The following is a 13,712-nucleotide window of genomic DNA, read 5'->3' as shown; positions in this document are numbered from 1 at the left end:
TGTGGGTGCGGGCTTTAATATCTCAGCTGGAATTGGAGGACAGCATTTATGTCACCATTTTTGGTATTTAAAATAAAGCTGTACAAAATATTTTAACAGATATTCAGAATGTAGAAGTGGGAGAGGAGCTGCATGGCGGTGCTGCTGGTAGCTCTGTTGCCTGGCAGCAGAAAACATCTGAGGTTCAGTTCTTGCCTGGAGCCTACTGGGTTGAGTTCATGTTCTCCCTGTTCTCTACGGGTACTTTAATCCACAACGGCAAAAAAACACGCATGTTAGGTTAATTGGAGCTCCTAACTTGCCCCCCAGCTGTGTGTGCTTCAGCAGTCGTCGTTCTCATTTGTCAAATCTGTTGATGGAACCAGCCCAGGCTGAACCACCCGTCTCACCTATGGACAAGATTCCTTTATAACTTCCAGGTGCAAATTCCAGACTTTTACAGATTTAAACTAGCAATATCCCCCGCTTTACTTTAACACCAGACAAAGACAATGGTAGCAGCTGATCCAAGCACCCTGCTAAAACGACATGATGTGATATCTGATACAAACAAAGCTCCATAATCCCTGGTGGGACACATGCCATTCTGAGCTATCAGATTATTACAGCAACAAAGGGGGGAGTGGGTGATTGAGAGAGCGCGGCAGAGGCAGAGCTTGGTAGACAGATTAAAAGATATGAGGAAAGGGGAGAAACGGCTCCTGTCTAGTATCTGTATGAGTATTTATCTGTCATCTCAATGATAATGAGAAGAGGAGGCAGGTCTTCCTAAAGCCCAGCAGTCATCTTTATTCTGAGACACATCCAACACTTGACAACCACAATTCAGGGGGAAAAGGGGAAGAAAGCTGACTTTTTTTTAAATGATTTATTCACTGCTAAAGCGACTTATTTTGAGAGGCAGTTTGACAGCTTGAAATAAAGTTTGGCAGAGAAAGTTCAGTTGTGCCACAGCTCCACATAAAGCTTTTTTTTTTTCTTCCTGAAGTATACTTCAACTGTCATACTGCCATCTTAACAGTGAAGAAAGTATATACTTGTCTCATATATACAACCATGAAAAAATTAGGACACGGCATTAAATATTCAGGCCTTGGAAAGAAAGTGTTCCGCTACAGACGCCCGTGAGCTCAGTAATAGGATTAGATAGCACCTCTACGCTGTAGAAACCACGGTGGAGTCCATGGTGGTGAGCTGGATAAGTCAGGCTGCAACAAAACATGTCCACAGCATGACACCTCCACCTCCATGCTTAACAGTTAGTGTGAAACATTTTCCTGGAAAGCTGTATTTGGTTGATAAATGCAGGGTTTCAACCCAGCGTATTACAAAAAAGCCTCCCGGACGAAATAGCTAACACGCTAGCTGTTATTAGCTCGACGCACACCACGCTGTGCTCCTCCGATGAGCCGCATGATGCCACACAGGGCTGCTATTTTCTATTGACTTTTGCTTCATATCACAAATAGATCAGATAAACAAGAGTTTATTTTTTGTTTTGTTTTTTTGTCTGTAAGATCACCTGCTTGACCAGGTTGAAATATCTTTATATTGTTGGAATAATCCTTGTTTTCCCCATTTCCAAATAACTAATTTGTTGTATATGAGGTTATAATTTTAGATAAATAATGATGACCAAGTGTTATAATAATATCTCTGTGATGGGTAAATAAGTAAAAGCTGCTTCCGAAGAGGAAACTGCTAGTTTCCACACTTGACATCCTTGAACTTCAGCCAAATTAGCATAAAGGACACCTTCAGAATATAAGTATCACCAGTTACCTAATAAAAGGGGTTATAAATATACTCCCTTTTAATTGGCAGTAATTATAGTATTTCTGGTGAAATAAAGCCTATAAAAGCTACACAAAACAATGTTTTTTGCCTCTTATCCCATAAATACGACACAGAAGGAGGAGCTGGTCTTCGAAGTAGCTTGTTTTAAAATACTTTTATCAATACCAAACTAAATACCACAACAGCATACATTTTAGTCCATACTGCTCATCCCTATCATACTTACATTTTCTCTGTTAAAAAATAAGGTTTGGTGTATTAACATTTAGCCAAATTAATCTTAGAAACCCAAACTGCCTAAAAATTGTGTAGACAAACACTAGTCTTTTTTACTTGTCTGTTTTGCAGGCTTTACTTATTTTACATTTTCTGTCTTGTTAGAGTGTCCAACCTTGGCAATGTTGCAGAAAATGCTTTCTTGCATTTCGAAATCTCCACAAGAATGACACAAACAAATAAAAACTGAGACAGAAAGTCGAATGTCACACAGCTCCTGTTGCAACAGGCAGAAATACAAAACGCACACAAACACACTCTTGCATTTCCCTCACTGTGACGGGACAAACTGGGATGATGAAAAATTGCTCCTGTGGAGAGACCTAAAATCTGGCACTAATACCATATTCTGGGGGCGAGGGACGGGGGACCTGCACACACAAGGTGGCTAATTATGCATGTTCCTGGCGACCCAGGGGCAGGCAGGGGAATGTGGAGGCAAACAGGAGGGGGATCATTACCAGTGGAAATGGGAACTATGGGGGGTAGAGCTGCCTCAGAGCCCCCTGCTATGACACCCTGGGAGGAAGAAGGGCAGCCGGTGGTACAGGCGGAACAAAACCAGAGTCAGAGTGGTATAGCAGAGGAATTAAATGTAAATAATACCTGCAGTAGATTGTGAATTGGAGTGTTAGTCTTGTTGAGGTTGGGTGCCTGCAGGGACTTTTTTTTTTCTTTTTTTTTTTTTAACCCAACAATAGGCTCACATATCACAAAGCAAACAGCCCCTCTCGAGCTGAATGCTGCTGATGTATCGGCTGCATAGGCTGAGTCCAAATGAGAAAGAGTGAGAGATAAAGACATGGAGAAATGGGGGGAAAATAAGAAATAAGGAATTTGGTAGGATAAAGAAAGACAGCTGCAGGCAGATGGGAAAACTTTTATGTTCACTTCCAGCTGGAGAACCATGTGTAAAATACTCAAAATTCATACTTCAGTCCCACTACCCAAAGATTAAAGCACAATTGGAATACAATCAATAACAATGAAGGGGCATAGAAGAGAAAGAAAGAAAGATGGAGGAGTGAGATTAAAGCTGGCTTCAAAAGCAAACGTTTGGAGAAATTAAACAGAGGACGAGAACAAAGAACCACATATAAAAGAGAAGAAAAAAGGGCCAGCATCAGAGTAAGGATGGGAGAGTAAGCTATAACCATGGCACTAATGACTAAACTGTGCTGTATCTGGAGGTCACAGAAAACACTAATTTACTAATTAAGAATTCCCTTTTAGATAAAAACCCTAGAAAAAAACGAAAAAAAGCACTTTCGCTGAACCCAAACACACCAATTATTGATATCACTGTAGAACCACTAGTGAGTCCAGAACCATGTTCGCAGGATTTTTTAATTGGCTTGTGCAATCACCCCAGTGAAAATGCACCGATTTCTATAAGCAGAAACGCTGCTACCTTCAGTAGCCCGGACAAGCATAGACATACTTTCTGTGTTCCTCCAAAAATCATAAACAGAGATCCTACCATAAAGTATTAAACCCAAATGCCATCAGATTCAACACTTTTGTAATGCTTAAATTCTACACAGACAAAAAAAAAAACTAGACACCATAACAAGAAAGAAACGGGAGCTGAAAAGGAACCATGTCTAATATCTTTAACAGCCAACTGAAGAGGCAGGAGTGATTTTTCACTACATAAGAAACCAATGCTCTGCATATAGTAAAAAAAAAATATATATAGGGCACTATATAAAATAAGAAATGCTGCAAAACTCCATTTGCAATCTATACGACCAGCTTTTGATTGCATTCATTACATTTAGGAGACTACAGCTATAAAAACAGCAGAGTCTTCCTGCAAAGTCTTCATATTAAAATCAGAATGATGAATGCCTTTCGAAATGACGCTGTTAAAAAAAAGATGTCTCTTAGCTGTAAAGTTTAGACTAATCAAAGTGAAATAATATTCCATGTTTTGCAGGCAGAAGTATAAAGACGTTTGCTTTTGGAACCTGGGGATGGCATGTGGAGCAGTAATTGAGAACTGGACATTTCTGGTAAACGATTGTCATGTGAACAGCATTGTTCTGATTGGACAATAATACAACTTGACAATTAATGGCATGCCTAAAAGCCTTAAACAGATTATTATTTAGACTTAGTCACTCCAAGATGCCAATATTTGCTCTAGTTCACTCTGTTAAGATCCACCTTCCTGTGTGTGGTGGCAAAATTAATTTGGGTCTTCATAAAGCCTTGTTTGTCAGAGGTCCAGTTTTATTCTGTTGGTACGTTCTTTTTAATTATTGCCCTGCCTGCAGATACGGTTGGGTAGTTATCTTGTAATTACTTTCTAACTTGTTTAGGAACCTACCATAGGAAGATGTCATATTTTAACTTCAGAGAAATAGAAGGTCATGAGTTACTTTTTAACCGTTTCAAAAAGCATTGATCACTTAAAAAAAAAGTCCTTTAGAAATGGAAAAAGCCTTCAGTTAAATTTATTTTAGATGAGCTGTGAAGAGCACTGGTGAATTTCCTAAAAAGTAGCTCTTGACAAGGTATTTTATTCAAATCTGAATAAACCTAACCAAAATTCGAGGCTAAATTTTTGCAACAATGCTCAGACTGACAATATGCTACTGCAACAATGCATTTATTCCAAGTCTTTTTTTTCACATCTTTATTAGAGGTAATAATAACTGTGGCGGTGGCTTTATCCTTGAAGGTCTGCCATGCACAGCATTATAGTGACTGACTAACCCTTTACAAGAGACGCTTTAAAGGGTGACCGTTGTGAGCAGAAAGTAGGGATCATAAACAGACCTTTTACATTGCATTATTCTGACTTCTTATAGTGTTAAAAGCGACATTAACTACAGCTTAGCTTTTTTTAATGCTCTATTAAACCTGCACAATAAGCCAGCATGCACAACACAAGAGCGAGCCACCATTGATAGAGCTACACATTTTCAAGCTTTTACACATTACAGATATTCTTACTATATTTGCGGGACAACCCAGCCCCAAAGTGGGGTGAGGTGATTCAGGGGTGGAAAATTCACAAATAACTTTTTCCTGGGTTGTCAAAGCTTGTGAGCGACAGTCCAGTGCACCATCAGACAGAGCATTTAATGTCTGTGGATGTATTTATTTATTTTTTTAAAGCTGCAGTAGCTTAAACCAAAGTGTCTGGGCAATATACGGTATACTTTCTGCAAAGTAATATCAAAGAAGACAGCTTCGTTTAACTGTCCTATTTTTAGTTATTTCAGTGTTCTGAGCCATTATTTTTGTGTTAGTGTTCAGCAATTCCAAATTTTGCTTTCAGTTTTAAACATTTCTCAGGGGTTTCAAATAATTCTGTGATATTGTGGCATGTTTTGTAGATGTTCTTATAAATATACTTTTTTCCCACGTACATATGATATTTTTGGCCTCAGTTTACATTAAAATGTTTTGATTCAAAGCAGAGAGATAGATTTTTTAAAATATATATATATATTTATTATTTATTCTGTTCGTGTTGGATTGCAATAAAAGATTCAGTGAACATACATTTATTGAATCTTGCAGTGAATAAATTAAAGTGTCATGAGTCAAACAGCGGGTGGGGCGGTAACGGTCAGAAATTTAGTGGGAGCGGGATTTTAAAAACATTCCAGCGCACGCCTCTAGTTCAGACCTTTACTACAGCGGCTACACAGACAGACCAACACAGAAGAAGAAATGCTCTGGGTCCCGGATCAGCAGTTCATTTACAACTCGAGGAAAAGTGACACTTGTTTGAAGACCGCGAAGTGCACATTTTAGAAATGGAAGACAGGTGGTTTGAGAGGAGCAAAGTCTTTGTAAAACATTTAACACCCAAAACTAAACAGGGCCGGAGGCCTCTGATTTTAACGCCTCCTCTGCCACCCTTAATCATCTCCCCACGCACTTCTACAACAATTCCTACCGTGGGACATATGACCAAAACAACTCACACGGCATGGTTGGGGACATGTTTGGATCATTAATCAGTAGCGACACAAACTTTGAGCTGAATTGAGGGTATGACCAGTGACACGAGCCCTAATTTCTCTGACTATAAGGTATAAGCCTGTTACTTTAGACCAGGCTCAGAAATAAAGAGGCCTTTTTGGATGAGAGGTGAAACGGCTTTAAGAAACAAGCAGAGAAGTTCCGATGCCAGCAATCAACAATAAATAAAGGTCTTATACAACTATAACCAGTATTTTTACTCATACCGACTCACAGCCATGTCTGACTGGGATCTCTGACTTCTAAAGACAAATATAATTATCCCTCAGAGTTTTCTAGTTTTTGAATCATCTTCACTTCCTTTTAGGGTTTGTATGAAAATATTTTTATTGCTGCACATTTGTAGATCTACAGAAAATTCTGTAGCGTGTTAAAATTTACGCAGCCATGAATGCTTTGTAAATGTTTTATTATAAAATAAAAGCAATAAAATTTCTAAAATGTGCATTTATTTTTTCCATTTAACAATGCATTAAAAGTTTATATCCATTTTTGCATCTCTTCAAACCAAAAAGCTCTCAATTCAAACCCTGGTTATTGATACACTTCATAAACCAAACTACATTTCTTGTATGAAAATGTAAATGTTGTTAATATTAACTTGGACATTTTTTATGTTTAAAGAAAAAAGTGCTTTTCCTTTTTAGTGCTCTTTTCTAGGAATAATTGTGATTTTTTTAATATTTTTGTATGTATGTGTGTCAGCAGGAGAGAGCAAACCCACATCCATAATGGTGTTTTAAATATGGTTTCTTCATGCCATTAGCCTACAAACCTTCGTCTTCCTCAGCTCATTACTGCTCTGCTGTGTTCTGTCGACTGTCACTTCTTTTTTTTCTTTTTTTTTTAAGAGAAGGCATTGTTAATGGCTTCAGCTTCTGAAAATGCTACACTACACAGCACAAAAAGGGAGAGGTGGTAATGTGTCTGTGCCACATTACCAAACTTACAAAACAAGAATATAAATCCCCCACAGCTTCCACCGACACACCAAAAAGGTTTCTTGCTATTCTCTCTCTTTCTCTCCACCAATCGATCCACTGAAAAACAATGACTGGACAGCTTTTAGATGTCTTTAGAGGAACACTTTCTTTTGCAGAGAAACATTTCCCTATGGGATGTGATCCACATGACGCATCAGCAAGGGACACAATCTGGAACACAATAAAGCCAAATGTTTCATTTTATCTTTAAAGAGGATTCTCACAGGTCTCAAACTTTTCCCCAAGAGCCTTTCCAGTATTGTTTTGGAAATCTTTTTTTTTAACAGTTTTCTTTGTAGAAATCCCAAAACTATGCCACTTTCTTTTAACACAGCATTATGGAAAACTTTCAGCTCTCCAGGTAAACACTTCTTGTCAGTTTTATTTAAGCTTTGACCTATAAAGCTGTTTTCTTAAAAGGGTACAACAAGCTTTATCTAGCCCAAAGATTTGTAGCCCATGAAATCCAGGCAAACTACCAGTGTTTTGCTATTTTCTTCCAAAGACAACAACAGTAATAATTGTGGCGATCTATAAAAATATTTACATGTGAGCTAATTTCAACACACTTTTCAATCAATGATCGAAAAATAACCAGGAACTTACACTACTTGACTACAGGACTTCATTAAGAAAAAGTTTGTAGCTATATAAATAGGTATAGATATATACAGATGCTTGTTTCAGAATTCTGATTTATGACATGTCCTAGAAGTAGAAAAAATTATTAAATTATTTTAGATTTACAGTATATTTCACCGCTTAAAAAGTTTTAACCAAGCGTAGATGTCTAACTATTAGCTCTACAGGTTAACCCAAATACAAACCTATTATCTCACTTTCAAGAACATGTTTGTTGTTTATTAGGGCTGCACAATATTTAAAAAAAAATCACGCAATTGTGATAATATTGACAAATATTCCAAAGATCATCCGTGCTTGAAAGACTATTTGCATGCCATCTTCTGCCAAGAGGACATTGTTAGCATGCTTTGGCCTATAGGAGTAAAGTACTTATGAATTCCTACCGGTTACAACAACATACCAGCACAATTACATAATATAACGCTTATAAAATATGAAAACTTAAATGTTAAGCTTCCAAATATTTTTTAGAATAAACTAGTTCACATTCATGAATTAATGATTATAAGATAAATTCTCATACAAAATCTGGACACTGACACAATATATTGTGGTATTTAGAATTTTCCTTATATGATCACATAGCGTTTCCCGTCTTTAAGTTTCGGTAAATCCTTCTTTTATAAACTCTGCGCCAGCTTTAGAAAGTAAAAGAGAACCTAAACTTCTGACGGTAATGATGCACTTTTGAAATTTGAATCACACTCATGTTGAAAGCCGTTTCAGGTTAACACTCCTCAAATGGAGGATTTAATATAATCCTCATTTGAATCTAAATGGGCCTAGTCACGTACTATGACTTTACAAATTTCTACGGCAGTAGCTCACTCTGGTCGCATACAAAAATTTTCCGATGAAATTATCGCACCCTCTTGCCTTAGTATATATTATTTCTGTGACAGGAAGTACAATATTGTGTATAATGCAAAGAGTAAAAAAGGAGAATGGCTGCTGATTGTGCCCAGTTCTTTTTCAGGCTCAAAAATTAAGTAAACACAAACATTTGAAGATGAATATATGTTGTTTTTTTTTGTGGGGTAAGTGTTTATAGTCAGAGCATGTGACTAAGCCTCTATAAGCATGGTGTCAGCTAGAAACCTCCCGCCTATTTAAATTAAAGACAAGAACCATTTTACACAGAACTGTGTAGACAACTTAACACAATCTTGTAGTTTTTGTGGTTAAATCACGAAGCTTGAAGCTCCACGTTTGTTTTGATATCAGTGAAAAGTTGACAGTAATTCAGGACTGCATGTGGTATTTTTTCAAAATACAGAGTATTTATTTTATTTTTTTGCACTAAAGTAGAGGGTAATTAGCATTAATTTGAAATCCAAACCAAAATGTATGTTGCAGCCTAAACACAAAGCATTTAAATTCAATGAGAACTCTGATTGAAACATTATGTGATGTTATTTCATTTGAAAAAAAAAATAAAAACTATAGTAACACCTGAGTCTACTGTTGGTGGAAACAACGTCAGGATGGAGACCAGTCAAACAGCTAAACTGGTTTTAAACAAGTCGTGTATAATGACTCACATGCTTCCTGTGGCTGAGCTGCTGTCAGTGGGCAGAGAGCCGTTGGAGCGTTCCATCTGAGCCAACCTGAAACGAAACAAAACAAGCCGCAGCTAAAACCAAAGCATTCAAAGGCTGTTAGCACATCATTAAAATACAGGACACCACTGTCGACTGAGGAGGACATCAAGACCCCAGTGGGACACCCGTTAAAATGCAAGACGTGCAGTCGAGTCAGCAGGAACACAAACTGACAAAGAAAAATGAAGATTATCTCAGCTTGTGCGTAAAACATTATATGTCTTCATGTATCCAGTCACAAACACTGAAAGCCCACGAATGGATGATTATGTATGGCAGAGATGTGGCCGTGTGGAGTGAAGACAGCCTAGTAAGGCAATTATGTTTATATAATCATAAATCCATCTAAAGCAGTTATGCTTATAAAGTCAATTCCCCAAGTTTGTATATAAAAATAAAGCACAGAGAGAGCAGGGGTAAAGTAATCTACAAATTATCCTTAAGGATGAAAATAAACTATGACAGAATATGAATTGGAGGTATAAATCTCAGTTTATCATCATGCCCAAGCTACTATGTGACACTTTAAAAGCAATGACTATGTCATTTGAATTTATAATTCCCAGGGTTCAAATGTGTCTTTGTTACCGGCGGGCCAGCCAGCGAAGGTTAATGGTGTGTGGCCAATTAAAGGTTCCAGACCAGATAAAGCGGTGCTGCATCAGATGAATCTTCACGACTAAAACCCTGCCTGTTAGCACACGCTGCGTTGTATTTCAACACAAATAATCCCTGCCAGCTCCAGCGCCGATCAGATTGGGACAGATAATGAACTTATCCAACTTGTCCATGTGGAAATGCAGCACTGCTCAGAGTTTTCAACGTGGCCAAGTCACAGATAACGCAGTGTCCGCGCAGCTGAGCGTGAGTTCGGTTACGTTTTAGCCAGTGACACAGTGCATGTGTGTGTGTGTGTGTGTGTGTGGTGGTCGTCGCAAGGTCTTTTAGAGCCGGAATATGAAAGTAGTTATCAGGCTGTGCTGCAGCTGCTCTAATCACAGCAGAAAATACAAGATGTCATCAGTCAAAGGAAGGGTTGAACTTATAGATCAACAAGCAGCCGAATTTGAAAATATTTCAACATTTAAATGGTGCAAACTAAAAATAAAGTAAATGCGCAGATTGAAAATAGTGTTGACGTATGTTGCTGTTTATGTATGCATTGACGTTTGTTTCTGAAGAGTATTTAGAGAGAAACTCAAGAGACCTGTTTCCACAAAAAAGGAAAAAAAAAATACTAAAGGCAGCAGTCACAGACAGCAAATTACAGGCCCTTTGGAGCGTATTAAAAAGACAATAAAATGTTATGTAATCACTTACTAAAATTAATATATGCAAAATTATAACGCAATATCCCACTAAAACTTTTCACAACTCAGCAAGGCTTCCATCTTAATGTGCACCAAAACTCAATTGTGTCCTGCATCTCAAAGAATATAAGAATAGTGATCTAACTGCCAAATTGGATATAAAGTAGTTTAAAACAACAAATAATGAATCCAGTGAGTGCATTGTTCTAAAATAAAAGCAATAATTAGGGTTTATGGAAATGCTTCCACAAAGCAAGAGGAAGTGATTAGTTGCTTGGGTGATCTTTGGCGGAGAACTGAAGTGTTTTATTTACACAAAGCAGAATTCACAGGCACAATCTTAGCCCGCACATCAAAGCAATAAGCTCATTTTTACCTCCAGATTAGAGGCCAATTACTTGGCTTTGTTGTCTCCGCTCACTGAATCCATATCAGCTTCCGGATAAAAACATCGTCTTGATTTTGGCTGCTGAGCTTCCCAGCTTTGTTGCTGAGCCCATAGATTTGTTTGAGATATTAAACTTCATAGTAAGAAGCTTACTATGAAGTTTAATAGTTTATGGCACAATTTTATTCCAAACTTTTTCACTTTACTTTTATTCATCGACTGAAAAAACAACAACAACAACTGGTACAGAGATGTTTTGCTTGTTGAGAGATTTTTATAGTACTAAACATTCAATGCCTGACAGACCTCCCTTACTGAGATGACTTCTGATGCATTTGGCTGCACAGGATTTTTTTCTTTTTTTTTTTGAAGTAACGCGTTTTCCATTCTCTTCACTACCAGGCCATACTTTGTTCTGTTCTATCAAACAAAATCTCAATAAAATCCACTGAAGTTTGTGTTTGTAAGGAGACAAAATGTGGAAAATGTATGAATGCTTTTGCATGGCGTTGAATTTAAATTACAGACGGAATGGTAGTGCAACCGGAAAAAGAAACTACACGTCTTTATTATGAATGCTAATTATAGATAAGGGCATTTTTACAGTTTCAGGTGCAAAATTAACAGTTTTTGGAGCAGGTGCATGAAAAGATTTGGGCATCCTTCTTCACCATAATTATGTAAATATGTAAAAAGTGTAAAATAATAACCTAATTCCCAAAAGGTAATACATTAAATACGAATGCCTTCAATATTTTAGGCTACATAAATCTTAGGATTTCACATCTTTTGGCTTTTTCATGAAACGTTACACTAGGAAGTTATTTAAAGAGTAAAACCTTGTTTCATCAGAAGGTAAAACTTGTAAAGTTCTAGCTCTCCCCCCCATCTGCCTTACAGATGTGAAAAACTCTCCTCACTATTCCTGCCTACTATATTCAGGCTGATTCATCTTTAAATTGAAGAATGTTTGTGATATGTTTATCATCTACTTACATTTTAAACAGCATTAGAAATTTTACAAAGGGGGATTTGCATGCCACCGTGTCACTGGAATTGATGAGATGGTAACGGGAGATTGCACTGCATACCTGCTGGCAAACTGCTCTATCCTGGAGTGGGTGTCGTCGTGAGAGAGCTGAGGTGTCTGGGACAGCCTGGAAAATGAATGGAGTAATGGAGATGGATGAGATTCCGCGTGCTCACACAGCCTCATTAAAACAGAAATCCACGAGCGCATGCACACACACAGTCACAACCTAAGGGCCCCGCACAGCTTCACCTAGAAACAAATCAGATGATCCTACAGAGAGAGAAATATGAGAGTGGGATGATCTACGGAGCGTTTGGATGCTTTCTGACAGGTCGGCGGGGATGAGACACTGTATTCTAGTTGGTTGCTTTAACGAGACGAGGAAGGTGAGAAAATGACGTAGGTTTTTTTTTTTTTTTCCTCAGTGTTTTCAGCCACATGTTCAACCAGTGGCTGAGGCAGAAAAGCAGGCAATCAGGCAACATGCAGTCATGACTTAGGTGGTGCGAGGATGTTGGTGGTGTGGGCATGGGGTGCTGAGTGAGGAGCAAAAGGAGCGAAGAGGAGGTGTCGTTTAAAAGGCATTCCAGTCTTGAGACGGGGTGTAGTTACAGGTGGGCTCATACTCACTCGTACTGCTCCGGACACATGCTGATGAGAGTGACAGGACTGTAAGAGAAACCAAGGGAAGGAGGGAAGGGGAGTAAAGGTACCACAAAACAATTTTAGGGTCAAAAATCACTCTGTGGGTCTGAAAAAGAAAACACTGCAGATGGAGGAAGAAGAGGAGGAGAAATAAAAAAACTGCACGCTCCATCTCTCCTACTATATGTACGCATTCAGTTGCTGAGCAGCTGGGCTCGGGACGTGGAAGGGATGTGAAACAATCAAGAATATATGTACACATCACATGGGTGTGACAATATTAGAAGAAAGAAAAAAGCCAAACCCTTTCATATAAGAAAACAAGTCAAGAAAAAAAAAATGTTACAGAAACAAAGACAGTACTGTGCAAAAACCCAGGGTTCCTACATTATTTCCATTTCAAAAATCCATACCATTACTGATGTGTTTTTAACTTTTCAAATTGTTTTTTATGGACATTGAGTACAGACAAATCATATAGCTGAGTTTTATTATCTGTTTTTGTCTCCTAAACATCATAACAGTGAATCGGATACTGTTGATCACGGCATTCTGTTTGAGCGCCTGGAAAACTGGGTCGGCCTTTCTGGTACAGTAGTCAACTGGTTTAAATCCTTCTTAAAGGACAGGGACTTTTTATTGTCAGTAGGTAACTTTACATCAGAAACAATACAAGGGTCCATCTTGGGTCCCCTCTTATTCAATATCTACATGCTCCATCTAGCTCAGATCATAAAAAAACAACATCAGGACCATAACTTTGCAGACAACACATAACTTTACATCACCATGTAACCAGGTGCTATGAACCCATTTAAGTGCTGAATAAATGCTTAGAAGAAAGTGGATGTGCCAAAAGTTTCTTCGACTGAATAAAAACAAAACTTAAGTAATCATTTCAGAATGTATGTAACTAAGCAAATAAACAACATTGTAAATAAAAATTTGGTAACTATGTTGTATAAATTTGTTTAAAGACAATTCTCAAACTGGGTCTTTCAATCTCTAATTAAGGGCAGTGAGTGTTGCATA

The 13,712-nt window shown here is 37.9% G+C and overlaps 1 protein-coding gene across 9 annotated transcripts in view; it reads right to left on the bottom strand.

Moving 5' to 3' along the window:
- utrn (utrophin) overlaps nt 1-13,712 on the bottom strand; it is a 242,331-nt gene that overhangs the window by 17,391 nt on the left and 211,228 nt on the right. For 6 of the 9 annotated variants that reach the window (XM_036147378.1, XM_036147373.1, XM_036147372.1 and 3 more), the window contains 3 exons: nt 12,666-12,704; nt 12,094-12,159; nt 9,245-9,310 (listed from right to left, as the gene is read on the bottom strand). In XM_036147378.1, coding sequence (XP_036003271.1) covers nt 9,245-9,310; nt 12,094-12,159; nt 12,666-12,704 — 171 coding nt within the window. Of the gene's footprint in view, nt 1-9,244; nt 9,311-12,093; nt 12,160-12,439; nt 12,572-12,665; nt 12,705-13,712 lie in introns of those variants that run through there. The other 3 variants (XM_036147377.1, XM_036147374.1, XM_036147379.1) reach the window with 3 other exon arrangements.

Source organism: Fundulus heteroclitus, chromosome 15 (assembly GCF_011125445.2).
Source record: "Fundulus heteroclitus isolate FHET01 chromosome 15, MU-UCD_Fhet_4.1, whole genome shotgun sequence".
NCBI classification, from domain to species: domain Eukaryota; kingdom Metazoa; phylum Chordata; class Actinopteri; order Cyprinodontiformes; family Fundulidae; genus Fundulus; species Fundulus heteroclitus.
This window is presented reverse-complemented; position numbering and strand designations above follow the sequence as displayed.